General features: G+C 40.4%; 3 protein-coding genes across 6 annotated transcripts; 1 reads left to right on the plus strand and 2 right to left on the minus strand.

Annotated features, from left to right (window-relative positions):
* Positions 1-370: 370 nt before the first annotated feature.
* On the plus strand, positions 371-4,851 carry LOC108073861 (low density lipoprotein receptor adapter protein 1). Of its 3 annotated transcripts, none has more exons than XM_017165644.2 (3): positions 371-431; positions 3,150-3,322; positions 4,144-4,851. In XM_017165644.2, exons 2-3 carry the CDS (start codon positions 3,248-3,250, stop codon positions 4,663-4,665), a joined length of 597 nt encoding a protein of 198 aa, XP_017021133.1. In that variant the 5' UTR covers positions 371-431; positions 3,150-3,247; the 3' UTR covers positions 4,666-4,851. The 3 variants fall into 3 exon arrangements, with proteins under 3 accessions (XP_017021133.1, XP_070141345.1, XP_017021134.1); XM_070285244.1 differs by lacking the exon at positions 371-431 and adding an exon at positions 651-669; XM_017165645.2 differs by lacking the exon at positions 371-431 and adding an exon at positions 2,919-3,062.
* A 471-nt stretch (positions 4,852-5,322) lies between these two features.
* Positions 5,323-9,999, minus strand: LOC108074024 (fibrous sheath CABYR-binding protein). The gene is made up of 3 exons (XM_017165894.3): positions 9,858-9,999; positions 7,948-8,268; positions 5,323-7,888 (listed from the first exon to the last, which is right to left on the minus strand). The coding sequence occupies exons 1-3, from the start codon at positions 9,927-9,929 to the stop codon at positions 5,579-5,581; spliced, it is 2,703 nt and encodes a 900-aa protein (XP_017021383.1). The 5' UTR covers positions 9,930-9,999; the 3' UTR covers positions 5,323-5,578.
* Positions 10,000-15,103: 5,104 nt separating this feature from the next.
* Positions 15,104-26,942, minus strand: LOC108073838 (protein IWS1 homolog). 2 transcript variants are annotated; one of them, XM_070285580.1, is made up of 7 exons: positions 26,490-26,942; positions 19,653-19,784; positions 18,839-18,989; positions 18,324-18,724; positions 17,773-18,264; positions 16,626-16,831; positions 15,104-15,384 (listed from the first exon to the last, which is right to left on the minus strand). In XM_070285580.1, exons 1-7 carry the CDS (start codon positions 26,629-26,631, stop codon positions 15,190-15,192), a joined length of 1,719 nt encoding a protein of 572 aa, XP_070141681.1. In that variant the 5' UTR covers positions 26,632-26,942; the 3' UTR covers positions 15,104-15,189. The 2 variants fall into 2 exon arrangements, with proteins under 2 accessions (XP_070141681.1, XP_017021107.1); XM_017165618.2 differs by having other exon boundaries at positions 15,105-15,414; positions 26,490-26,828.
* Between the last annotated feature and the right edge of the window lie 297 nt (positions 26,943-27,239).

Genomic DNA, 27,239 nt, shown 5'->3' on the forward strand with positions numbered 1-27,239 from the left:
TTTCTCCCTAAAAAATCCAAATATCGTTATCGTTATCGTTCATTAACTTAAAAGCTTTTTTACTTACTGGTCACACTTAAATTAAAATGTTTATAAATTGGCGCCCATGAATTTGTCGACGTTATCAGTGATGCTAACAAAAAAGCTTACATTAAGTAATAAGCGGTGAAATAAAATAAAATAAATAAATATAAACAGCTAAAAACAAAAACACAAAATTGCAGAAATTAAATGTTTAAATATATTTAAATATTTAAATAATATTTAATATTTATATAAGCTTTTTCCGTTTTCGCCCCAAAAAGCACAGAAGGGGCTAATAAACTAGCCAGAGTCTCTTCTCTGGCATCGATCGTTACCGCTTTAGGTTAGTCCCGCGATTTCTGAACAGGTGAACAGGTGCACAATAGAGCGTAGCTACGATTAGATCGGTAATTTCCCTGCAGTGACTTCCCCACAATAAATCGGAAATAGAATTATTTATTATTTTATCACATATTGTGGCTAGAAGACTACAACTCCTTCCATTTGGGTTAAAATTATAAAAGACCCTCAACTTTTTACCTGTTAAGATATCAGTGTGTTTGTGTGTTTGAGTGAGTGATAAGATTAGGCCAACGGGTAAACGTTTCGCTCAGTGATAACAGGCCGCTGGAACTTGACAAAAATGTAAATAAAAGAAGCTAAAAGTGAATTACTCATTTGAAAGAACTGCGAATTAGTGCAAGCCTTTCATATATTATATACACAATACTGATGACAATTGTAATCATCAGTGTCCGTAAACAAATTATTATGATAACAATAAATAAATAAATGTGTACGTGTGTCAGCAGAGGAGATATGCTCATATGAGCAGCTTCCGGCTTCGGCAGCATTTAAGCTTGATGTCCAATGGAAAATTATTTAAATTGGACTACGACTATGACTGTTACTGTGTAGCTGTGTCTGATATTGTTATTATTATGGTTATGGTCGGTGGTATTATAATATGTGATTCCCCCCCTACTTAGTTGTAGGTAAAAAAGTAGAGAGAGAGGCTCAATTATAGGAGCTATGGGTTATAGAATATTAAAACCTCTGGGCTATAGCCTATATTTCGAAAATTTTAATATTAACATTAAATAAACAATATTATAAATTAACACTTTAAAATAGAAAGTTAATAAGTATTAAATTCTTGGAAAAATATTGCAAGATCTTCAATTATCTTCGTTGCAAAAAAAGTACTCCTTTTACTACTTCAAAATAATTCTTAGACTGTTATATCGTAACCGCTTCTAAAAATGCCCCTCTATTTAAAACAATCTTTTGTTTTTGGGTAAATAGTTGTAAAATTATACGAAACCAAAATGAAAATAGGAAACAATGGCTTTTTTTGTTGTGACTCAAAGCCAGGCGATAGGCTGAGCCACTAAATCAAAATAAATAGAAGCAAAAAGTGAGTGTAACTTTTGAATATTCGTTGGTGAAAATGACTAAAAATAGGAAAAGCGTTGCTAACGTTTTAATAACCTCAACAAGCGGCTGTGAACGTGATCTACATGGGGAAATTCTGGATCAGGGAACACAGAGAGAAGAGATCGCGGTTCCAGCTAACCAGCAATTAGTGGGTTTTGTTTTTGTGTCTGTCCATTGTCACTTGTTAACCGCTCGGCGGGTCATTGCCCATTACAATGCTATACAAAAATAGTACATATAGAAAAAGAAAAAAAAAAATGAGCCAAGTTGCACTGGCAATTTCCCCATCTGCTTGTAATCTGACGTCACACTGGTAAAATCCATTGCAACGAACACATTTCATTTAATTTCGTTTCAGTTTTGATTTTAATTTGGTTTACCGCTCTCTTTCTCTCAGCTTGTTGGTCATTAATTTGCAGACATGCAACAACTGTTGCAGCATTGCCATTGTCCGATATATCCGGTATAATGCTCTTATTACTCGAACTGTTTGGCCATAGCCTTCCCCCTGTGGTCAAGTCGCTGCGTGAGGAAATATTAATAAGTGCATTTCTAATAAATAGGCGCCATGAATAGTGAAAATAGTGATTCATTGAGTTGATGGCCAAATACTCTATATATTTGTTCGATCACTGGGTTATCAGTAGCCACTTGCTGGTTTTTACCTCATAATTATTATTTGATTAGATTTAAAGGCTTGACCATTTATGGCAAGGAATTGCCACTGCAGATACACTGAAAGTTATCATTGGGACACAATTGGATAATCAAAGATTTCATAAAAGAAATTGAGTCTGCTATGAATTTATATGAAAATATATTATGATATTGCAGGTTGAACTATGATTTAAATGAGAAATGTTTCCTGTATTGCAAAACAATTTGGGAATTTTTTAAAATTATTTAGAGTTAGAAAATTGTTATAAGATATAAAAATCTCCAATACTATTAGTTAGTAATTTGTTATTCAATCAGTTATTCACTTTATTTTAATTAAATTATATAATAACTTGAGTAAATACAAAAAACACAATATTTGCAATCCTCAATATGTTTCTACCTTCTATATTTCATATATATTTCATTTATTATATATATATATTTTTTTTATCATTTGAATTAAATCTATTTTAAAAATTGGTATGCTCCTTCTTTTCTTAACATTTTAAACAATTTAGGCTTTTGTTTACTTTTCTTTCCGTGCATAACTGTTGCTTCTAATATCAGTTGTTTGTGCTTAGGCTGCGACACCGCGTGAGAGAAATAAGCTATCTGAGCGCTGCTTTTGTTTAGCCCATTTGTTTGGCCTGCGCTCTTTATTTGTTGTTGCGATACCTGTGCGAGAGAGGGAGAGAAAAGGCCAGAGGGACTGAGAGCGAGAGGGAGTGGAGCTTACCTGGGGCACAACTTGCGACACCTTTTGCCGCCGCCGCTCGCTGGCCGAGTTTAGTTCAGTGGCAATCGGCAGCCGGCAACAGAGCCAAACAGAACAATTAGTCTCGACCGATATACAGTGTTCTCCTCGTATATATCCGCGTATATAGGTTCAAGAAGCGCACAAAGTAAACCATGTAAAGTCTAGCGATTACGGTGAAGATATGGTAATGTGCACTACATAGCCACCAGAAGGTACACATAATGGGAGTTCACTCCACTTACTTACGATCTTTTTTTGTAACATTTTTCAGTTGGTTTTGCGGTGAATGCGATTAACGGCCGCGATCTGACCTGACACAACTGTCCCACGAGCTTCGGATAAAGAGATTGATATATAGAGATATAGAAAATGGCCTCCAATAGCAGCAGCACCACCGATCTGGACAGCCAGGTCAATGTGGAGGACTTGCCCATTACGTTCAAGGTGAGTCTGCATTGCGGAATGGCTATTTAAGTGCTGTGAAATGACTGGCGCAAGTTCAGGCACCGATCCCCGTAAACACCTCTTGCATGGCAAGCTATACACTGGGAAAAATTAATATGAAATTTAGAAAATGCAAGATTTATTAAAAATTTTAGTTTATAATTGATTTATTTCACCTAGAATTTATAAGTAGTCTGAATATAGATCAGTTTTGAGGTAGTAAAGTTTTATTATGTAAAATTTATAAAATTTGTTTCGAGTGTTGAAATCCAACCCAAACATATGTACATATGGAAATACCACCCGCACTCTAAACCGAAAATGGCCAAAAAAAAAAAGCAGAGCCAGACACGCACGCGTCACGCCCTGCTGAACCCGAGAGAGCTCTCACACACACTTATGAGCAGCAGCGGTGGCCCCAACTTTTTGGCCCGACTATGGACATCCGGTCGAGAACCGCGGCCAGGTCGGATGCAAATGAAGCGACTCTAACGGCAACGCATGCGCAGCGGAAGCGAATGCCACCAATGAGCTGTCCCAGAGGCACCCCCACATCTCTTTCATCGAGGCTCACACGCAGAATGAGAGAAAAAGTCGGTTTTTTGTTAAGAGTTTCATGTTTCCCAACTTAATTACTATTTAGAGATAATGTTTGAAATTTAAAAATAAGCAAAAACTCTTAGGATAAAAGTAAGAGAAGGTAAGTACCCCAAATAAAATTAAGAAGATAGTCAGTTGTAACTACCGATGAGGAAGTGTTAGTGATTGTACCTTAAATATTATAAATAAAACTGATATTAACAAATATTATTTTCTTTCAGGTAAAATACATTGGCTCGGAGGTGGCTCGCGGCTTGTGGGGCATCAAGTACACCCGCCGGCCCGTGGATATTATGGTGGGCGTCGCCAAGAACCTGCCACCCAATAAGGTCTTACCAAACTGCGACCTAAAGGTATCCACAAACGGAGTTCAGCTGGAGATCATCTCGCCCAAGGCCAGCATCAACCACTGGAGCTACCCCATTGACACAATATCATATGGAGTGCAGGATCTGGTCTACACCAGGGTCTTTGCCATGATTGTGGTCAAAGATGAGGCCAGTCCGCATCCGTTCGAGGTGCATGCCTTCGTCTGCGATAGCCGGGCGATGGCCCGTAAGCTAACCTTTGCTCTGGCCGCCGCTTTTCAGGACTACAGCCGAAGGGTCAAGGAACTGGCCGGGGAGGAGGATGACCAGACAAATGGAGACACCATTACGCCAACGCGCCAAAAGTTCGCCATCGATCTGCGAACACCGGAGGAGATCCAGGCCGGCGAACTGGACCAGGAGACGGAGGCGTAGGCAATGTGGGGTTGGGTTCAATGTCAATGTGATGTCATAGTTACTTATCGTCCAGTGTCCACTGTATTTGTATATTTTGTAGTTCTCTCACCTGGTAGTTGCCTCATACAGCTAATTACCCAAAGCTTAAGTGTTAATGCGATTTGTAAACGATTTTCTATAATAAATTATGAATATTGTACTTAAGTTGACCCTTTTTTTGTATGGGGTATTTTTCCCATTATTAATTTTAACTTTTTTAACAAGTTTGTGTTGTAAGTCTTTTGTTTAAAGCAAGAAATAGTTTTTAGCTGTAGGTCAACATTTTTGACTGTGAAGAAGTATAATTTTTTCCCCTTTCTTGCACTAAAATATGTTTAAAAATATCTCTTCTTCAATTGATTTTGCTTTATAAAATATTAAAATTTAGCATATAAATTTAGGTTGCTCTAAAGCTCACCATCTCTACCGTTCAGAGGTTGAATGCGATTTGGCAATACACAAGACACTCAAACCTCTGCACGATGGAGTTGATTAGCTGGCCAAATGTCGAATTCAATTTTAGCTACACAAAGCAAACAACTAGTTTGGGTTTTAGATTTTTAAGATTTTTATTTTAAGTTTTTTTTTCTTGTTTTTTCAAATTTTTGTTTGTTTTAATTTGTTTTTAATTCAAACGCTCGTGGGAACAACAATTCTAAACTTAAATTTCAACTCTCGTGCGCGTTTTTCCTTTGGGAAATTGTGGCCATAAAACTAGGAAATCAAAAATAATTAATGTAGAACTTGCCTAGGTGCAAATGAGTGGGATAGCGTTTTAGGGAACTAGGAGGTGTGAACGGGGTTCCGGTTCGGGCTAAGTGGGAGCAGGAGGCTGGTCCGCTCCGGGGACTGCTATTTGTCCATCTATCTCTGATTCTCTCTTTTTGGGAGCTTAGCTGGCATCGGCGCGGAACAAGAAGCGCCGCTTGCGGGCGTCCATCTTGGGCTCTCTGACCTCCGGTTGGGATTCGGGTACCGTTTCCACCTTGCTACCGGTCACGGGCAGCGTCTGAACCTTGGACATGGCTGGTTCGGCGGTTGAGACGCGCTTGTAGATGGGCAGGATGAGCTCCTCCTCCATCGGCTCTGACTGCTGCTCGACTGCCTGGGCAGGAGTGCTCTGAACCAGAGTCATGGGTGCGGCCGCACCTGGCGTGAGTATCAGCTCCATGGGAGCCATCTGATCCTTCTTGGGGGTCTGGTCGAGGCGCTCTTTCACCAGTTCCACGATGTCATCGATACTAATAGAGGGCATGTAGGAGGCAGTGACTAGGCTCTCCTCCTGGGCATCGTCGTGGTTGGGAGTCTCCTCCGGCTTGGATTCCGCCTCAGGAGTGATTTCCTTCTCGGTTTCGGAAATAATTTCCTTTACCTCCTCCGGAATAGCTTCCTTGACAGTTTCTTGGATGTCCTCGATAGGTTTTTCCTCTTTGACTTCTTCAGGTTTTTCCGCCTTGACTTCTTCAGGCACCTCTGATGGCGCAGAAATCTCGGGAACGGGCTGAGCCTCCATTGGAATAACCTGAACTGGGATCTGGTAGTCCATGGGCAGATGGCTCAACTGCATGATATTAATAATGGGTGAGTCCTTCATCATTTGATGCTTTTGGGACTTATGGGGCTCCGATTCCTCTAGGATTTGCTCCTCCACAGAGGCATTCTTGTCCACGATCTCGGGTTCTGGCAGCTTGGCCTCCTCGATGGACACATCCGCATTACTCACGGGTAGAATGGTGTCTGCCATCTCAGTCTCGGCTTTCTCTTCGTTCTTTTTCAGGGTATTAAGGAAATCGGTGATCAACTGTTCTGCCTCGGCGGCCATTACAGGATCGACGGGCTTGAAGCCACCAAGGGATTCCTGGGCCTCTCCTTCTGTTTCGCTGTTGCTGCTGTTATCAAGGATTTCCTCGACAAGCGGACTGTGTTGCTCCATTTCGGGAGTGGCAGGCATGCTTTCCGGGGCATCGGCTGGCTTGGCTGCTTCCAAAGCTTCAATGCTGACGGGGGTTTCCTCATTGGAGTTGCTGGTTTCAATAATAGCAGGATCCGCTTTGATTTCCTCTGGCTTGGCTTCATAGATTTCCTCAACTTGGGCGGGTACCTCTGGCTCCTCTTCGGGTTTCAGATTTTCGTCAGACTTGAGTTCTTCTTGGCTTTTGATCTCTTCTGCTGGCTGGATCTCTTCTGCAGGCTGAATCTCTTCGGCTGGCATGATCTCTGCTTCTGCTTGGATCTGTTCTACTGGCTTGATCTCTACTTCAGGTTTGACATATTCTTCAGCTTTGATTCCTTCTTCTGGCTTGATCTCCTCTTCTGCCTTAACAAGCTCCTCATTAGATGGTTCCTTCTCGCTCTCCTCTGGCTTCTTTTCATCCAAACTTTCCACTATGACAGCAGGAATCTCCTCAATTGCTTCAATGGGTTTTACCTCCTCGATCCTGGTATCGATTTCAATCTTGGTGGGTGCCACCTCTTCCGGAACTGTCTCTGGCTGAACGAAAGACACGGCTGGCTCGGAAGCTTGAGCCATGGGTTCCTGCACTTCCACGGGAATTAAAGCTGGTTCCTTGAACATGGTCTGCAGCTTCAGAGTGGGTTGGGGTTCACTTAGCTGAACCACAGCCTCAGTGACTGCTGGTTCGCTATCCACCACCACTTCCACTTCCTCCACGGGCTTGGCTGTGCTCGTGCTGGTTGGCTTATTGAAGATCGCCGGACGCTTGCGAATGCCATTGAAGAGTTCGTTCCTCATTGGTGGAGGAGCAGCGATGGCAGGCCTGTAGGCATGTGGTTTATCCTTGTTTGGCCTATTGGTGAATCGTTGTGGCTTCGGTGGCTTGGCCTCCACTTCCACGGCAGCAACTGGTTCCGGAACAGCTTCCACTTCAGGAGCAGCGGTCACCGGAGCTGGCACCTTTCTTTGGGGCTGCTGAGGCTTTCGGCGATTGGGCTTGGGCTTCTGCACCTTGACAGGCTTAGCCGGCTTCGGGGGTTCCTCAACAGCAGGCTCTGCCGGGACCTTTGGCTCAGCCTCAACGGGTTTGGCATCCATCACCTCCTTCTCCGGCTGCTCACTCTCCTCGGGTGTGGGCTTACTCTCCTCCTCTGCTGCACCACCAAAGTTGCCGTTCAGCTCGTAGTACCTGGCGCTATCCTCGCACTCGATGGTCATGTCCTCGCGTCGCATGCAGGTGAAGGATTCCTGGGAAAGGAAGCCTTTGAATCAAATCAAATGAAATGGCAAAATATTAGAATTTTTACCTGACTGAATATAGTGTCCTCGGGGCAAATGAAGCTCCAGCGGAAGGTGTTCTCACGGCCATCGGCATAGGTCACCGGCAGGCACACATGGAAGATTTGGCAATCGTTCTCCACATCCGCGTAATAGCCATAAGTTTTGTTCGAGCACGAGAAGTTATCTGTGATATCCGCCCGAATGGAGGTGGCATTGCTGGGCAGAGTGAGTGTGCCCAGGGATGCTGCCTCCTGAGGTGGAGCTGGAGCTGCCTCTGTCTCAGTCTGCTCTGGCATTTCCACCTCAGCCGGTACCGGTTCCTCACGGACCACTGGCGTTTTTCTCTTCTGGAAGAAGAAGAGATTATTGATACTTAAATCTTCAACTTCAATTTTTCTAAGACAAAAAATATACGATATCAGAGTCTTGAAAAATCCTTAAAATAGTTAAACATTTATATAAATTATGTACCTTTCCTTATTAATTTCCTAGTTAATATCTAACAAATGTATTACAACGAATGTATATTAACTAACAAAAGTTTGGTATACCTTGTCGTAATATCAAACACTAAACTTAATTTCTGCATATGATTAGCTAGCTGCGACCATCATTCAGCTAAAGAGCTACGACGTGATCGGCGTGGATAATCCAAGAAATCCAGCACGTGACCCTGCGATCGTACGACCACAGCTAGGGACCCGAAAAAATTTCACTTGTGTTCTAGTTTTCGCCTATTCGGTTGGCGGCAAGTGAAAATTGAAGCGAATCGAATCGAATCGACTGGAATCAAAGAAATAACCCCTGCCTTAGTGTGCACTTCGCACCTGTTGCCGCGGCTGGCTGCCCTTTTAAGGGCCGTGCAGTGCAATTGAAGTCACTTTCGAATGGAACGCTCAAATATTATCACATAATATTTTAGCCATATCGATACTTGTTTTTGTTTAATTTTTTTTTTTTATTATTTTGGGCGCTGCATTTCAATGAGCTTGGAACGAAAGCCTTTCCCCTTGATATCCCCAATAAGGGCCACTGCATGAGTAATGCTTTTTTCATGGCAAAATTTCAATGGCTGTCGTATTAAGGGGAATTAGCTATTCCTGGTACATTCCACATGGCGAATTCTTGCCGGCTTCTACCTGTCATTAAGCCACCTGCAAGTGCCTATAAATACCTTAGACCAAGAAGTCTGTTCGTTCTCCTTGGTTCTTGGTGCTTGGCCGTTAAAGAAGGCTAAACGCTTGGCATACCAAATAAGCCGGGACTGAGCGAGAGATGTACGATTTTCGACGGGGAGTATGCAAATGCACCGATTCCCCTCCAGGTGCTCAGGTTGTGTCCCATTAAAACGACATTGTATGGCTCGGCGGGCCGGCAAACATTTTCGTTAACAGTTCTTCTCCCAGTAACCATTTCCGTTAAGGCGAACGGAAGTGGTCACTTTGGTGGTCAGGCTGTCTGCTGGATATTCCCGGTTGTCTGCGGTTAGAGGTTTACCCGGTTTATTGATATTTTCTTAAGTTTATGTTGAATCTGGGGGTTCTACGTCTTACTTATCACAGGATTAATGTATTATACGATTAACAAATTGCACGATAAATAAAGATTTTAATTAAGATATTTCTACCAATTATTCAAAATACTGGATTGTTCGATTTCCCGATGGAAAGACAATTCCAACATAAGGATATTCCAGACTCATCAATAATTGAGAATTTAATATTCCATACGACAGATTTTATTACCGATTTTATCCGATCACCGAAATCACAGCAGAAATTGTAAAAAATCATTAATATTAGCCGATTATCGGATAAACTAATATCAGTATAACCCTATTTTAAATTGAATATTCCCGCTTTATAAATCAACCGCTTGTCATTTCTAAAGGTTAACTAGTTAACCGATCCTACCCGATTATCGTACTGAAACTCACCTGGTGGGAATTCAGCGGTCCTGCGCTGCAGACGACCGACAGAAGAATCAGCACACACACGGTTTTCCACATTTTTCGACACAGATTGTTCAGTTAAGGTCACTATATATGTACATATAATATCACACTTGTCTTTAGCACATTCGATAATCCGTTTTTCGGGCGATTTTTCCTAGATTTTTTAAAAATATTTTCTTGGAGTTGTGGAGGAGTGTGTGTGTGTGGTGTTTAATCCAATTCGGTTTCGATATCCAGATCTTAAAACCAAGGCTTGCACTCGCACTGCGGCTGTCACACCTGTGAGGCACCGTTGGCTGGGAAATACTAACTGCGACCGTCCAAACACCGCGCCGCCCAATTTATATATTCTTCGCGCTGATTTATTAAGAATGCAAAAAGTCAGAGAAACCGAAAGAAAGACTCACTCACGCACACCAAAAAGGCCCTTCAGGTGCGTGCGCACACACGCACACACATACTCGGGGCAAAGAAAGGTGGCACAGCAACAACTCAATTACACCTACAGAGCATTGTCATTGCCATTACCTGGGCTGGTGAAGAGGAGACTTCTTTGCAGACGTGACATTGCGTATACGCACACGTACATAGGTGAGTTCGCTTGAGTGTGTGTTGAGTTTGGCGCGCATGCGCTTAAAGTGTGCCGCTTTTTTTTGGGCTGGCTTGTGGAACTCATTCCCAGTGGAAGCTATTTGAGTAGGAGAGAGCCAGCTGGGAAGGGGTAGAATAGGAGAATCTTGGTCTACAAGAACAAGGGATCTGTTTAGGATTTTATAAAAAATAGTAAAGACTAACATTGACACCCATAAACGTAAACTATGGTTGCTGCTGCAGGTCCTGTTCAAGGAGAAGATGAAATGCCTGAGGAACTCTTGCCGCTGATCATCCGAGCGCTGGACGTGATTGCTTTGAAGGGGGATGACCGACCAGGATAACAAGGATAACTTCATGGAGTTCATCGAGCTGGTCTGCAACTACCATATGTACAAGTTCAACAACAAGTTACAAACTGAATCCTAAAAATGGTATAGTTTATGAAGACCCAACACCACAGTCTGTAGCATTTTTCTCGCAGACAGACATACACCATCATTAATATGCCAGGAACTCGTAGTTCCCTTACAAGATGCACAACACCAGATAGGCGAAAAAAGCCAGCTTTGAGGAGCCGCCTCAAGGTTGATTTTTAGCCATCAAAGTACAGCAATATCAAACAACTAACGCCATGTGTTTAATACATTATTTATAAGAAATATACCATAATTATTATTATTATAACTTTATTGCTATTTCCGATGCCAATGGCCTCTGTGCAGCTTTCGCTTTTTCGAGGCGTACGTGATTTTGATAGAACGAGCCAGAGGGAGGAAAGGGGTTAAAATAAACACGAAATTAGAAATTCATAATTGTCGCGTAATAGTGTAATACGTGGACTGGTAGCACACCATTCTAAATTGCTAATGCGCCTTAATAGGCTCCGCTTGTTTTGGGAGTTTCGGATTCGTTATTATTTTTGCCTTTTTATTTGTTATATTATTTGGGTGTGTGAAAGTCACTGCATGATGATATTTCATTTCGTTGCATAATCCTTCTCTGCGGAGCGCCCAGGGCCGAGCCAATGAACCCCATCGAATTCGGGTTTGCCCATCACGGGAGTTCGGAGATGGTTATGGTTCTGTCTCTTCAGAAGTGATCTTTGCCAGGCCATAAAACTGCAATCTCACGTCGTTGGCGGGGCAATCTTTCGAGTGTAATCTGGTCGGTCCTCGTCGTCACCCATTTGCCATTGTCGTTGCCTGATACTAATGGATAAACAATTTCTTGGTAATAAAACTTTGTCACATTATTAACTGAAGGTTCTTTGGAACTTGGCTCTAATGTTGGAACAGGATGAGGAATGCTAGTCGATGGGGGGTTTTTTAAATAAATGTTGATGAAATGTTCTTTAAGTTGTATGTTTTCTGAGAGTTCTCTAAAGCTAAGGGGCTTAATGATTAAGCCTCAATCTGACTATTTTGTATAATGAGAGGGAAACCACTTTACAAAGCACAGATTTCTTTGAACACAACTAAAAAAATATATAGATGATATATATTAGATTAAAATTCTTCAAGATAGGTTCACATATTCGTGATAGTCACTCCCCAAACGAAGTATATTTTCACCATAAAGTTCTTGTATTAATAAACCTATTTTCCAAGCAAATAAATATAATAAACTCGTTGAATACACCCTTTTTAACTCCCTTCAGTACATTATTTAGCATAAATCATTAACATGCCTTCAGGCACTTTTTCGCACTTGGCAACAAAGTAAGCAATTCGCAATGCATTTTGCGTGAAATGTTTGCTGGAAAAGACAGTCAGACGGACGGAAATCGTGCAAAGATAAGCGAGGGACGTGTTGAGGTTCTACTTTCTGGCAAAAAGCAAAATCATGACTGGAATTATGAAAAATTAAATTATAAATAGACAGAGGACAGTGATTTTTTTTCTACAAAAATGTTTATGCCTCAGAAACCCTTTCTTTTTTTTTCGGTTTTCTGCCTCGATTATAATGCAGCGAAAAAACACATGTAACTTTCTAAAATGCAAATCTCACTGCAATGGAAAATCATGAGCGCTTTTCAATTTCAGAAGCCACAAAAAATCAAGACACTGGACACACGTGTGGGCGTTGGAATTGGAATTAAACATTTTCCGCCACCGATCAGAGTCGCGTGCACGGTGCGTATACGTGATACTTTCTAGCGGCCATTAAAATAAAATAAAATAAATAAATTAAGTTTGCGTTAAGCGCAGTCCGGCAATCAAATGCCCGAGTTGACAGTTCATTTTGACAGTGGCACGTCGCCGCCTGTCACTTAGTGGAGCAGCCACGGAACGCGCTTAGAAATTCGCTCAAAATCGAAACAAATCGATAACAATCGATCAAAAATTGAGCCATGCCAAATGTCAGCATTGTGTGGGCGTGACGCTGACACTTCCTTTCGCCAAAATCCACACATCCATTGATACTATATGAGATACTATTTATGGTTTTTCGCAAACACCGCACGTTGCTCACCGTTATTTCAGCTAAAAGTGGCTCTTCTTCATCCTCATTGAGCGAAAAATTCGCGCTACAAGAATTTCAATTGATGGACTCGTCGATTTTTGCATTATTTCTTTTTTGGCAACACATCGAGAACAGATCGTATCTGCATGATATATGGCCAGGAGCCTCACCCATCATGAAAACCAGATCGATCCAACGCCGCCCACTGCACACATAAAGCAAAGTCCGAAATGCACTGAAATAAATTGGACAAACCACAATCGATTGATGTGAAAAATTATATTATAAACAAGAGGTACATTGTAAATCAAATAATCAAAGTATTAAAAAAAGGGGTGATATTTATTGTAGTTATTTAACAAAAAATATGGGATTATGTTTATATTCTATAAATTAATATGTTTTTCTTTCAGTGCACAGGCGTAGTTTAGAAAGTGCTGAAAACTAAACTATTTCTGTTTCTCCCAACAATCAATTATGTGGCACACGTTTCCAGACACCTTCATTTCCAGTTCCAATCCAATCCAATCCGATCCGATATGATCCACGGAGGGACTGGAACTTGGACCTGCGGGCTCCCACGCATTGGGCCAAGTCAATTGAATTTTTATGGCCAATTTCATTGATTTTAATTTTGCTAATGATAAGCATTTCTTTGCACGAACCTCCGCCCACTCCCGCACACGGCATGTCAATTCGCTTTTCTTCGCGCTGCCCAATGGTGCATTTTAATGGCCCTAAGAGAGGTTTTCTTTCAATTAATTTAAACAAGGTCAATATCAAAATGTGATTGTGGCGCTGTCCTACGTAAAACGTGTCAGAATGCGTGTGAAGCTGATGAGAGGCTAATTTGAGGCACAATTTTAAGTTTGCAGCACTTGACTTTCTTTTTGTCTCCCCACTATTAGGTTTTAAATCTTTGCTAAGTAATTAATTTAAATTAAAAAAAAAAGGAAAAAGGGGTAACAATATAATCAATAATCAGAAAGGAAATTAACTTCAGAAATCCAAATTTGTATACCCATGAAATTCGCTTTAGGATTATGGGATCGAATCAAAAATCGATCATAACTAAGCCAAAAATGCATTAATTTCAATTTAGAAAGCTTTTATGTGATAGTTTTTTTCTAGACTATATAATATAGACTATATAATAAAACGACAAGTAAATGATAAATGCTCTCCCAAATAAAAACAGCCCTTCTTCGGACATTTAATATAATATTGTCCCCAAATCGGCAGTCAAATTTATTAGCCATAAATTCAGAGCTCAGCTTGTCAGACGTTTGTCAAACACAAATTTAATTGGTTATTACAAACATTGTCGTCAGTGGTTTTTTTTATTTGCAGAAACCTTAAAAATATTTCTGGCACGATTTGCGCATGCGCAAATTGCTCGACGCGACACCCAAAAAAATACACTAAAGAAAAAATAAATGGGTCCCGGAGACGCGTCTATTTTGGGCGCACGTCGCCCCTATTTGGTATTACGGAGCATACTTCAGCTCCAGAATTGGGCCACGGAATTAGAATCAACTGCACGGGCGAGCAGGTGAAACTTCTCTTTCGGAATTCCAGCAAGAATTGACCGCTTTGTGATTGGGCGGAACCCACTTGAAATGGGGGATTGTGTAGATGGCAGGGAGCTGGCCCAGAAATGGGAAGCAGGAAGTGGGCAGGAAAGCTAACAGCGAATAAAAAAGGAAGCTAAGGAAGGATTATAAGATAACTAAGCCAAAAATGAATTCATTTCGCATACATTACCTATTAAATTAAAGCTTACAATCCAATAATATTACAATTATCAAATCTGTTTTCTTTAATAAGCATCAGCATATAACATACGAAATACAATAAATAATTTGCATAAATAACTTAAGCCTAATTTGTTTCATTTAGCTCCGAATATGTTTGTATTCCAAAAACAGTTCTTCGATTTCTCATTAAAAGGTACATTTTTAAAATTTAGTTTTACATAATTAAGGCATTGCACTAACAACAATTTCAACTAAGGCAGCGTTTTCATCTTTAGGCTTTAGGGTTTAGGTTAGGTTACGAACTAAAAATTGGTTTACTGGCACCTCTTCGCGTTGTGCTAAATGTAATTTTGCTCTAGGACCTCGGGGATTATTTAATAATCAGCATCGTGATACGAGATATAACTCAAATAAATACAAGTAATATATTATTCTGGGGGGGCTGTCTCCATTGGAGGTCAGAGGTTGGGTTTGGATTTAAGGGATTTGGAATTAGGGTTCTACTGCCACTGGTACTGGTTGCGATAGGCCAGATAGTGGGGATCCTGGATGCCAGGCTGCTGCTGCTGTGCCTGCCGCAGCTGGTAGCTGTCCGTGGAGGAGTCGGTATCCTCAATGGAGGGATCCGTCTGCAGGGATCGCTTCCAATAGCTGCCCTGCTCGCTCCAGTCGTCGCCATGATCCTCGTAGTGGTGCTGATGGTGGGCATGTTCAACGTATACAACCTAGTTAGAAAATATGCAAGACGTGTGCCGTGAAGTGAGAAACACCAGAGGAAGTACCAAAGAGGCCCAGGAGTGTGAGTGGTTTTCTGTTTTTTTTTTTGCTGTATATATTTTGTATATCTGTATATTATTACACAGGTCAACAAAGGAAGACTTTGGTGCAGGTCTATAGTAATATTGGTTATTCCAGTTTCAAGTTGGTATTTTTGTTTACTTTTTAAGACAACGAATCAAACGATTTTTTGATATTTAAGAAGTAAGTTTATAGGTAGAAAATCTTAAAAGATTTTATATTAGAATGTAAAGTAAAACTCTAAAGATTTGAAATCACTTTCTTTCTAATTATAAATTTACTTTGGGAATAATCAGAATTACCATAATTTTTTCAGTTCTTTCTGCACCGAAAATCACCTTTGTCCAGTGTTATTTGTGTCTTGTATCATCTGTCTGTCTGGCCGGACTCTTTCAATTGGCAATTTCAGAGTTATGGCTTTTATAACTCGTACTTACACAGTGTGAGGGAAAGTCTTTGAAACGAACACTACGGTCAGAATTGTTCTGATTTTTTGGGTCTTAAAGTGTACTTGATTGTTATTAGTGAACACATTTGTATTGCTTTTCTTATTTGAGTTGTATGTTCCGAAAACGTTTGTGAGAGCTGTCCAAAAATTTTACCATATCTGAAACCAAAAAGGTCTGAATTTGTTAGCATACGGCACATTTTTGGTAAGTTAGGTGGTTTGTGGAACGGAACTCTGGTGGTTTGAAGTTTGGAAGTTTGAAGCTTGGAGAAAATCCGGAACAGTTAGAGGTGTTAGAGCGCCTCGGGTGTTTTTGTTTCTTTGGAAGTTAACGCTTTTTACAAACTTGAAATATGTACATCTTGTGTGGTAGAGCATAGGAAGAGAGATAGAGAGCAGGGGTAGAGTCAAGGAAAGCTGTTGGAAATATTTATATGATCTGCTCCTCAGTGCCTTGAGCAGAGACAAACCTTGGCCAACAAAAACCTGAAACCTGAAAAACCTGAAGTGTGTGTTCGACTTATGACTAGTGTAAGGACATTTCTTTTCACAGCTGAAAGAGTGCAGAAAATCCGTTAGGAAACATCGCTGGTCTGTTAACCTTCGTGTGTGTCGCGTTAAGAACTCGGTCCCGGGTTAAGAACTCACAACAGATCCCATCTCGAACTGGGATTACGACTCCACACTCACCTTGGACGGCGGACTGCCGCGCTTAACGTCGATCCAGAACCGGGCTATATTGATCAGCAAACCGATTAGGGCGATGGCAAAGAACTTGACCTGGAGATGGGCTCCGAGGATCTTCAGCAGCAGCTCAATTTTGGCCTTCAGGAAGCTGCCAATTAGCATGAATTTGGCGATGGCCTTCTTCTTCTTCTTCTTCTTGCCGCGAGTCACTATAGTTAATTGATTTTTATGAGGAAGATAATCGGAGAGAGGGTTAGTATCGCTTTGTTCCAGGTTTCTTTACACTTACTTGTCTAGAATCGAACGAGTAACGCAAATAATATAATAATTTGATCGCTTGGGAGGGTGGTGTTTGTTAGTATGAACTGCTGTGCGCGTTAGGTGCGTTAACAATAACGGTAACGATGAAAAAGCATTCCAAAAGCAAGCAATATCAACAAATTAAACCAAAAAAACTTAAGGAAAAACTTATAAAATGTAACTTACTTTAACCTAACTTAACTTTACTTAGTTTATATAAATTTAGAATTTTTGTAAAATTTATTTTGAAGTTTCTTATCTACGTTTTATTCTCCCAGTGTAAAGCAAGCAGTTCGCAAGCAGTTCGACAAGCAGAACCTAGTTAGATATCCGCTATGGGGCGCCACAATTCGATTATTTAAGTTATCGGTAAAGAGCGCTTATTTTCAAAATAAATACTTTTAAAAATAGATTTTGTTATGAATAAGTTAATGGAAAAATCAAAGAGACCTAACAGATTCTGCTTTTACTGTTTTTGTCTTTTAAGAGTAGATAATATTTAAAATTTTAGCAGATTTTCGTATTTAATACATTGCTAGTTTGGGAATATCTGCATAAAAGCCTTTGACTTGTATTTTACAAATTAGAGTTAGCATTAATTTGGTTCTAAATAAATGGAAATTGATTATAAATATTTTCAAAACCTGTCTTAGTTATGAAAAACCATATTATATAACTATTTTCTGCCCTTCAATAATCGAACACCTTCAACTCAACCCGGAAAAAACCAATATAAATAAAAGTAGTTTAAAAATCGTAAAAAATTAAACATAGAAGGCACTCAAAATTGGTGCTAGGAAAAATGGTGCGCAAAAGTCATGTAAAACCACACGCAGCAAACAACACACACCTCCGTTACTTCTACCATAATTTAGTGGATTCCTGTGCTTCCGCTTGCCGCCGCCGCCGGCGTAGTCATCCGCATCCACGAGCTCGTCAAGGAGGCCCAATCCCAGGCTCAAGTCGCTCTGCTCGTGCTCCACCACGGAATTGGAACCGCCGTGCTGACCCTTCCGCTTCCGCTTGCCCTTCATGCGGCGCTTCTGCTTCCGCTTCTTCATGGGTTTCACGGCTACGGTCTCGTCATCATCATCGCTGGAACCATGGCTAAATATCGCGGAATCGCTGCCATGGCCATGGTCCACCTCGTGATGCTCGGGCGCTGCCTGGACCACCACCAGCGTGGCAGGTTGGGAGTCCTGGCCCTGACCCTTCTTGTTCTTCTTTCGCTTGCCACCCTTCTTCTTCTTGTTCTTCTTGCGTTTTCCTCCACCACCGCCGGGTTTTTTAAGGGCACCAGCCGCCGTTTCATCGCCATCCTGGAGTTCAATGAATTCCACACCTGAAAATAATTAATTGTTTAAGTTAATTGAATTTAATAAATTTAAAAAATATAAAAACCTGAGGAAGAGTTGCCCTCGCTGAAAGCTGGGCTTTTCCCATCGTCCTGCGCCGCTGCCGCCGTCGTCGCTGGCTGACCACTGAAAATACTGGGCACTGTTTCCTTTTCCGCTTCCTTCTCCGGTTCCGATGCCGCCTCATCCACATCCTCGTCATCGTTCTCGGGATCCGTGTCTTGGTCATCCTGCTCCGCTGTGCTGTCCGAGATATCCTCATTCTCGTCCTCATCATCGTCATCCTCATCCTCATCCTTGGCAGCATCCTCCTCCTCCTCGGCGGCATTACTGGTATCATTATCGTCCGCAGCATCCGTTTCATCATCATCGTCGCCGTCGTCGTTTTCACTATCATCTTCAGCTGCCTTTGGGGTCTGCAAATACTCGTATTCGCGGCCGAGGAAGCTGTTGGTTGAGAGCCGGTTGGAAGGCGGAAAAACAGGAAGAAAATAGAGAAATGAAAATGCGAAATGGCGAAAATTTTGTGGATTCAACTTGTTTTTTAGCACTTGCACTCACCCGTCCATGGACTCGGCCAGATATTTCTTCATGTAATTCGTGCCGATTTCGATTTTCTTTAGTATCGTCGATGGCTTCTCTTTCACAGGCAGCTCTGAGGTGCTATAACCCCGCCGCTCGATCGTCGCATTCATCTGCCGATCGGCCTCGACTGTCCCAAAAAAAAATAAGAGAAAAGAAAATGAGAGGACATGGTAAGGAGAGAAGAAAATGTTTTCAATTTTAATTGCTTTTCCATGGAGATGAAACCCAAGCCAACTCCCCTAAACACATCGATTATCGCATTATGTGATCAGCCTTGCGGGTTTGTTTTTAGTTTCTCCTGAAGTTCTCACCCACGAGTAACGCTTTGAACTTTAATTGTAAGTTTGTAGTTTTGGTGAAAATGCCAGCTTTTCTTTTCTGCAAGTTTTTTTTGTTGTTTTTGTGGGAAAATCTTTGTCATTGAAAAGGTTTCTCACCTAGCACCTAATTAGGCACTTGACTGACACTCTAACCATTCAAGGTTGTGTTTAGTTTAATGAACTTTTAAGGAAGAATATTTATTGGAGAAAAGTAAACAATTATTCGCGAGCTAAATTTTAATTTATAGGTTGCTTAGGAAATTTTTAGGTAGTGGAAAAATGTATTTTGATTTTATTTACTCTCTCTTTTTAGGAAATTCTATTCAAAGCTTGTACTTAATTTTTCATCATCTTGAAATTAAAGCTAGATTTTAGGGAATACTTCCTTTTGTTTACTATTTGACTTAAGTGGTTGTAATCTTAATTTCTAAATTTTAAAATATTTTTTAAGTTTAATTTCCAAAACTCACCCTTCAGCTTTTGCCATTGAACATGAAGCTCTCCATCCCAGGCGTCCAGTATCCTCGCGGACTGCTGGCGGGCACAGGTCCAGGGCTCCGCTCGAATAGGACACAAGGCCAGATCCACATATGGCGAGACTTCTGCAATAAAATCAAGAAAAAAAAATTAAGAAGAGCGTAAATATGGGGCCAAGCTGGCCAAATATTTGATGGAAAACTGCCAACGAATTGGGCAAACTGGCTGGCTAACCCAATGACAGCCTAACGACAACTGACTTTGACTGACTTTCTTGCAACCATTGGGGATTTGTATTTGTGGTCTAATTTGGCTAACGTGGCTTAGATGGTCATGGTCCAGCCACAGCAAATATTTGAGTGAAAGTATGTGTGAAGACGGACTGGGAAATCTCATATCAACACCTTGTGTGGTTTTTGCTGCAAGTCAAAGGCGCTAACAAGGCAGCGCTGCTACACAGATGTGCGGTGCGTGCAAATGTGTTTTATCCATGGAGCCTCCGGTTTTTTTCGTATATAACTTCCCCTTTAACTACAACTTCACTTGTTGACGGCGCATGCCACGCGCTTTAGTTAGCATTTATATATTGGCCATCAATCAGCGATGCAGTGAAAATGCTCAGCGATTGATTGCCAGCAATTAAAATTATTGCCGCTTGTCGTCCAAGTCACTTGCATCTTAATAAGCGAGCCCATTTAATGGGGAATAATTCAATTTCTTAATGAAAGTTCAGAGAAGAGTAGAAAACTAAAAGGAAACTAGTTATTTTTAAGGTACAATTATGACTGGAGGGTACTGTTTATTATAGGTTTTCCTCTTACCAAATTAAGATCTAATTTTCTGAGCTTAAACTTGTGAGATTTGCCCTAACCTAGGGCTATAAAAACTCTAATTTAATACGATAATTTTCTAAAATTTGTTGGTATTGGGAGTTCAACATCACACTAAGTGACTTTACTAGTTTTCCCTCAGCTAATAACACTCTAATTTCCATATTTCATTATTCTTCAAAGTGTACAAATTGAGCTATTATTTCCCCTATTTAGATTCATTATTTGAGTCTTTTTGTTGATTTAATTGTTTTGGTCTCATGAATGCCATTGAGAGAGTCGTGATAAGTGAAAATGTAGTAATGTCGCTGTAGTCGTGTAGATTTTCCATGTCGTTTGTTTGTTTGGCCTGTCTCCTCGTCGTTGTCACAATTTATTTGGCTCATTTCGCTTTCAATGGCAGCAGCGCGTACTTTGACCCAAGGCATCGTCAATATTTTTCCCAAATTCAATGCCGGGTGAAAGCCATCCATGGGGATGCGACCCGCGGTGGCAGCCTGTGAAAAATTGTTTACCCGCAAAACTCTTCGTGTTGGTGACATCCAACAGATAACATCCTGCTAAATTCGGCCCACGCCGCCAAAAAAAAAAAAAAAAAACAACAGAAAAAGCTGGCTAAAAGTGAAGCTTAAACCTGTGCCAAGAATGCCTTAGTAAGGGAGCCAAGGAGTGCCTAGGAGGGAAATCGCATCGAGAGTCTAGGGGAGTTCAAAGAAAGCCAAAGAAGTCGTGATGCACTTGAAGAAATTTATGTTTTTCTAGTATATTTGTAGTTATTGTTGAGCCTTTGGGGACTTGTTACTAATTAAAACTTAAAATCTTTCGATGCAAAGGCTTTTTGTAAGACGACTTGATTTATATTAAAGTACAAGTACAAATAAAAAAAAGTTATTATATTTTAGAATTTATATTTGCATTGTAAAAATAGATTTTAAGAAATTTCTAGAATTTTCATTATTTCTTTCAGTGTCCTCCCGTGGCGAGCATCTTCGATATCCGCTGGGTGTCTCGTTTGGCCGACAAATGTGGCACATTATCTGCAGCTGCTTAGGCGCTGCTGCTGCTGTTAGCCAAGTAGCCAGGCATTAGTCTCGCCATTCTGGCCAAAAAGTTGGCAAAGTTGCAATCGGCATTTGGCCTTTTCACTTTTCTTCTCGATTTTAGCTGGCAGGGCGGGCGTATGGTAATGACAATAGCAATGCTAATGCCAATGCCACAGACCAAGACCGAATCCCAGTCCGGGCCAAGACCGATTCCCAATGGCAAATGAACTTTCACTGCACTTGAAGTTTATGCGTGGCTTACTTACTCTATAGTTATGGCTATTTGCTGGCAATGCTCAATGACGGGTGACGCATTTGCCTGCAATATATTGCTGGGCCTTATTTATATACATACAAATTAAAGTATATATATATTTATATATTTTAGAGGCAACTGTAAATTCTGCTGGCCGGCTGGTCAAGTAGGCTAACTGCTCCGACCATCGGCTGGCTCATTTGTCTTGGCCCGCGGCTGCGATCTTGGCCATAACAGTAGCTCGTAAAATATTAGCATAATCACTACGAATTCTGAGTTATTTTGTCTGGGCCAAGATTAAGTTGTAAACTGAAAATGTTGCATGCTCGTGTGCGGTATTTGAAAGTGAATTGAATGATTATAAGGGGGGATAAATTAAAGGGAAATCTATCATCGAATGATTTGATTGAAGGGGACTATTTGGGTCGGAAAATTGGCTCACATTTAAGATGATTATTTGTTATGAGGATCTTATTGGAGTATATATTTTTTAGATTTTTTCTTTGAAAATTAATTCTTTTATGCCTTTTGTTCTGTGACTGATGATCTCTCAAATCTCTTTAAATATTTCCAACCTTTAAAAATTAATTCCTTTGCCAAACTATTAAGAAAAATTAACAAGATGTCTTGAGAAAACTCCTCAATAAACTCCTCAAATTGATTCCAGATTAACGAGAGCACTTTAATCGGCATTCAAGTCCCAGACAGACCTTTTAGGGCCGCCGAATTAAATACAATGATCTAGTGGTTTCGCCGTTTAAAATATTTCCGAGTTCATTACAAAAGAATTTTATGGCCATTATAGAAATCGGCGGGAACAATGTGGCACTCTTTAGCTCTTAACTTCACCGTTAGCAAGCCGACGAAAGAAAGACATGTGAGCTAAGCTGCTGTGGGCTTCAGTTCAGTGCCGCTGAGCTTGAAATTTAATAAAACTTTCACTGGTTTTCGATCTGGCGCAGAATTTGAATTGAAGACACCGCCGTAGTCGAAGTCGAAGTCGTAGTCGAAGTCAACCGCAAAAGCCCAGAGTTAAATGTAAACTCAAGATCCAAAAACAAGACTTGGCCGGCAGCTACAACTTGAGCAACAACCCCGCACATGTTGTTTATTGATTAGAGCTCTCGCGGCTTTTGGCTACGCAAATAACTAGTTGGCTGCACGTGGGGAAAATCTATGGATACTGGAATTTAGGGGAAAATATATAGAAATATTTGTGCTATTTATTTATATTTTTTATTAACGATACAAAATACAAAAGTTTACTGTATCTTTACAGCTTTACAGAATATATTCGTAATGGTTCTAATTCTCAAAATTATTTCTAGTGAGATATTTAGAAAATTATCTCTTAAGGAGGTGTTGATTTCAAATTATTCTTCAGACAATCAAAGCTCAATATATTCTTCATAATTAACATAATTTAAAAAAGTGTTCTAAGTAGATCTTTTTCTCTTTTAGCTTACGTTTTAAACTCTACTAAAATATATATATATATTAAGGCAATGTCTAAGCTTTTTTTACTATTAATTTTCAAAGAACCTGATCCAGTTTCCATCACTTTTACTAGGAGTGTACAGTTGTTCATTTTTCAAGATCAGGTTTGTTATTGTTTTAGCTTTTCTGCTCGCCGACAAGCATCCGCTGGTCAGCAATCATGAAAATATTTGGAATTTCTTGCTGTGTGGCCACTGGCCACTGGCAACTGAAATTGTAATCTGAGATTTTCAATGCCTACGCAGAAATCGAACACGACGTTGACAGATGGAGGAGACACGCTTACAGCTTCATGCGGCTCCAGTTTGGGCATCTTTTCATGGATGTTGACCAAACTGGGTGAGATGTCGGAGCGGCAATTAAAAAATGAAATTAGATTTCATTCCAGTGAAGCAGCAGCAGTGGCAGTGGCAACACTTTTCATTTTTGCGCTTTGTCCAAAAATGTCACCAATGCTGCTCCGTTTTGGAACGTGGACGTGGGACATCGAAGCTGGGATTTGCCAATGGCATTGTTTGCCTCAGAGACTCAGAGCCAGTTGTCCAGTTTTGGGGCAGAGAGCCGGGACAGGCCGGGCGAGCTCCAAATATTTAAATAGTAAGTAGCGACTCGCCTCGGACACTCTCACATACAAATATGACGGTTATAACCCAATTACGAGCGTTTTTCAAGTTTTTCTTCTCGCTGTTTTGGTGTCGGCGCAATTTGTAGCAACTCCCCGTACGGGCTACATATATTTGTATATTTACATTCGCCCCTTATCCCCCTCGAGTCTCCCTTTTTGGCTTAACTAAAGTTGGTGTAGTCACCAAGTGAATCCGACAGTATCACAACCAAGACATCAACTTGTCCGGACGGGTGTTTACCCATTCTTGGGTGTTTGTCTTGTCGCTGTTATTGTTTCTTTTCTCCAAACAGGTGTTGCTCTTCAGGGAGAGAGTTTATTGAATATGTCGAGGGGTTTGTTTAATGCTATTAATTAAAAAGTTAACAGGGGTTACGTCAAGTTCAAATGATGAAAATCGAATGTGTGTGTTGGCACTAAAATTCTGAAAATATTTATAACCATTGATGGTAAAGTGATCTTTTAAATATTATGTAAATAAGCGAATATTGGACTTTATTTTTCTTAGGAAAACTAATTACGTAAAATGATAAACCCAGCTTATAAAATCTACTTCAATTTAATGCTTAAATTTTTTATTCTTTAAGTACTTTTACTTCTACTTTAAATTATTCCTGACATCCAAGTGATCTTGCAAAAACAGAACCACAATGTTCATATCTCAGTTTAAGTTGGCAGATGTTAACCCTAGCTCTTATTACTGTTTAACCCCATCGATGCTCCACTTAACCCCCCTCACATGACTTGCTTCATAAAATTAACATATATTCAAGTGTTTTTGAGTGTATTTGATAGTCGTTTTATCAGCAAACAAAACGTTAATTCATGTTTCGCTGCCCTTCCCGTTCTTTAATGACTCGACATTCTTCGGGGGGTCTCCACACGGTAAACATTATTAAGTATATAGTATATCGTTTTATACGCAACTTCTTGGCTTAGTTGGGGTCTCTGTTTCTGGTTTAGTTGGTTATGACCCATATTACATGCTCAGAAGCAGATCGAGACGCCAAGTGCCCTAAACGATAACGAGGTGTATTTCTTTCTTGCCTTCTTGCAATGGTAATGGCAATGGTAATGCCTTCTGCACTTGTTGTCTTCTTGCCTGGTATTGCCTTGTCTTGGCGTTTGCTAATTGTTCGCCATGTGGCTCCAGATTTAAGCCAAAAAAAAAATAGAAGGAAAGGAAAACCACAGCAACGGCCAAGAAAAAAGTGTCGTACGCTCCATAACGTAACAGAACCAAAATGAGATTAAGCTCACTTCGTTATGCTGCATTGCCGATGGAAGTCGTTTAATCAATGCACCGAAAGAAAAATTTAACAACCTTTTATATATTTTGTTATGTCTTACAAACTCTTTTAGGGTTTAGGATTAACATTAACTTTTCCATTTAAAATATTTTTGCTCTATGAAAATATTTGTAGAATAAAGTATAAATTAAAAGGCATTATATTTTGTATTAACCATTTGTAAAACTAATTAACATTTATTGCTGCATTGTACTATATGTAATGATTAATTCTCGATCAGCTTGGCTTATTTTGGTAGAAGGAGAGGTGCTGCACGCTAACCAACTAATGAATGTTTGTACAAACTAATTAAATCGGCATCATGGCTAAACAATTCTTGTATGGCTTCAGTAAGAAATAAGATTAATTTAAGCATTAAAAGTGGTTAATAATTAATCAAATATTTATAGAAAAATAGTTTGTAACTATTTCCATATGAAATAAACAGATTATTACCAAATTAGGTAGAAAATCAATACTTTCTTAGCCAAGCCTATGTAATTTTTGTATTTAAAAGTAAAGCTGTCATTATTTTGGAAGTAAAACTCATCGTTAAACTTTAGATGGCAGCTAGATATATATATTCTCATTACTTTTGTCGCCTTGCAAAAGACGAATGCCTGACAGGCCGTGGCAGCTGTGACAGCTCTGACGGATCTGTGGGCCACTCGAGTGGCTCATAAATCTTGGCCGATTCTTTGCGATGCCAGTGGCAGTGGCAGTGGCCATAATCAGTGACAGTGACAGTTGTGGCGACTTTCGTTTGGCGGCTGCCGGCCGATTATATAATTGCCGAACACAGAAATTGCCACTCTCACATTTAGCTTAATGAACTGAAATTTCACTGCAATAAAAGTATTTTACTCAGAGCTTTTGTTTATGTTTTTCTGCTGCTGACTGTTTTTTTCTTGGACCTTTTCTTTGTCTGAGCCAAGCTCGTTACATTACCCAGAAAAAAAATAATAAAAATAAACTTAAATATAAATACAGAGGCCAAAAGAGATTTTTGGAAGGCGGAGCTCAAAGACAAAGATTCATTTTATTTGGGAGTTAGTTAATGAACAAATCCAGAGAGATGGTTGAAAAAATATGGAGAAGAGATCAAAACAACAGGCACTAGTTCCTAGGAAATTTTTACACTAATAAAGTAAAAAACAATATAAATAAAATCCTAAAGAATGGCCTAAAAATACCAGCCGCAATACCCCGAAAAAAGCCATATATCTTGCCAAAAAAAAATCAACAAAAATACGCTTATGGTCAACACTGTGCTGTGGTCAAGACTCTTACCATTTAATCGCCGGCCAACAGGTGCGGAGACTGCTGAATCGCGGACTGGCAGACTCCAGGCACTCGCCGGAGATATCTGCGATGGCAGGAGCAGACAGATCAGGCCCACAATGATGGAAGGCTGCCACCAGTCCAAGTCCATGATGCTTGGATTCCTTGGCTTTCTTATATATATGTATATATATAGCTTATAATATATATAATTTTTGGTTAACACTGGCACCGTTAGACGAAACTAGAAGTCTAGAGTCTTGAGCTCAACCAAAACACTGATTTATGTACACTTATCGGCACGCACAAGAACAACGGCGCTTTGTTCCATTTTTTCTTTCTGTTCAGTTTGAGTTTTGAATTTGAATTTGAATTTGAATTCGACAGAAGAACCCGAATCGATCGAGCCCCGATGCACCACCACTGGCTCTCTAGGGGGGATCCACACACTCAGCTGCTCCACGATCTGCTCACGACCAAGTTCAAGGTAAGATTAAGCCATGACGCGCATACGTAAGAAGCTTTATACCAACCGCTCGACGGCGACTTAAGAGAGCGCTTTGTGAAAGTTGGCTCTTTGGAAAGTTGGCCAAAAGAGCGGCCACCGGTGAGCAGAGCCCGACTAATGTTGACTTTGGGTCTGGGCTTGGATTTTAGCAAATGTGTGTGGTGGCATGCACTGAACAAACGGATCAATTAAGCTGTCCGCTATGCGCATTGCGAGTGTCACACAAGAATTCCCTCAAGCATTCGGTTTAT

This window comes from Drosophila kikkawai, chromosome 3L, assembly GCF_030179895.1.
Source record: "Drosophila kikkawai strain 14028-0561.14 chromosome 3L, DkikHiC1v2, whole genome shotgun sequence".
In the NCBI taxonomy this organism is placed as follows: Eukaryota; Metazoa; Arthropoda; class Insecta; order Diptera; family Drosophilidae; genus Drosophila; species Drosophila kikkawai.

Bases quoted from the DNA above. Each gene is read 5' to 3' on its own strand.
- LOC108073861 (XM_017165644.2), top strand. From the start codon at position 3,248: ATGGCCTCCAATAGCAGCAGCACCACCGATCTGGACAGCCAGGTCAAT. The intron at 3,323-4,143 runs GTGAGTCTGCAT...ATTTTCTTTCAG, and splicing joins ACTTGCCCATTACGTTCAAG to GTAAAATACATTGGCTCGGA.
- LOC108074024 (XM_017165894.3), bottom strand. From the start codon at position 9,929: ATGTGGAAAACCGTGTGTGTGCTGATTCTTCTGTCGGTCGTCTGCAGC. The intron at 8,269-9,857 runs GTGAGTTTCAGT...TTCTTCTTCCAG, and splicing joins GACCGCTGAATTCCCACCAG to AAGAGAAAAACGCCAGTGGT. The intron at 7,889-7,947 runs GTAAAAATTCTA...TTCCTTTCCCAG, and splicing joins AGGACACTATATTCAGTCAG to GAATCCTTCACCTGCATGCG.
- LOC108073838 (XM_017165618.2), bottom strand. From the start codon at position 26,631: ATGGACTTGGACTGGTGGCAGCCTTCCATCATTGTGGGCCTGATCTGT. The intron at 18,725-18,838 runs GTGAGTGCAAGT...CTCAACCAACAG, and splicing joins CTGGCCGAGTCCATGGACGG to CTTCCTCGGCCGCGAATACG. The intron at 15,415-16,625 runs GTGAGTGTGGAG...TTTTCTAACTAG, and splicing joins GCGGCAGTCCGCCGTCCAAG to GTTGTATACGTTGAACATGC.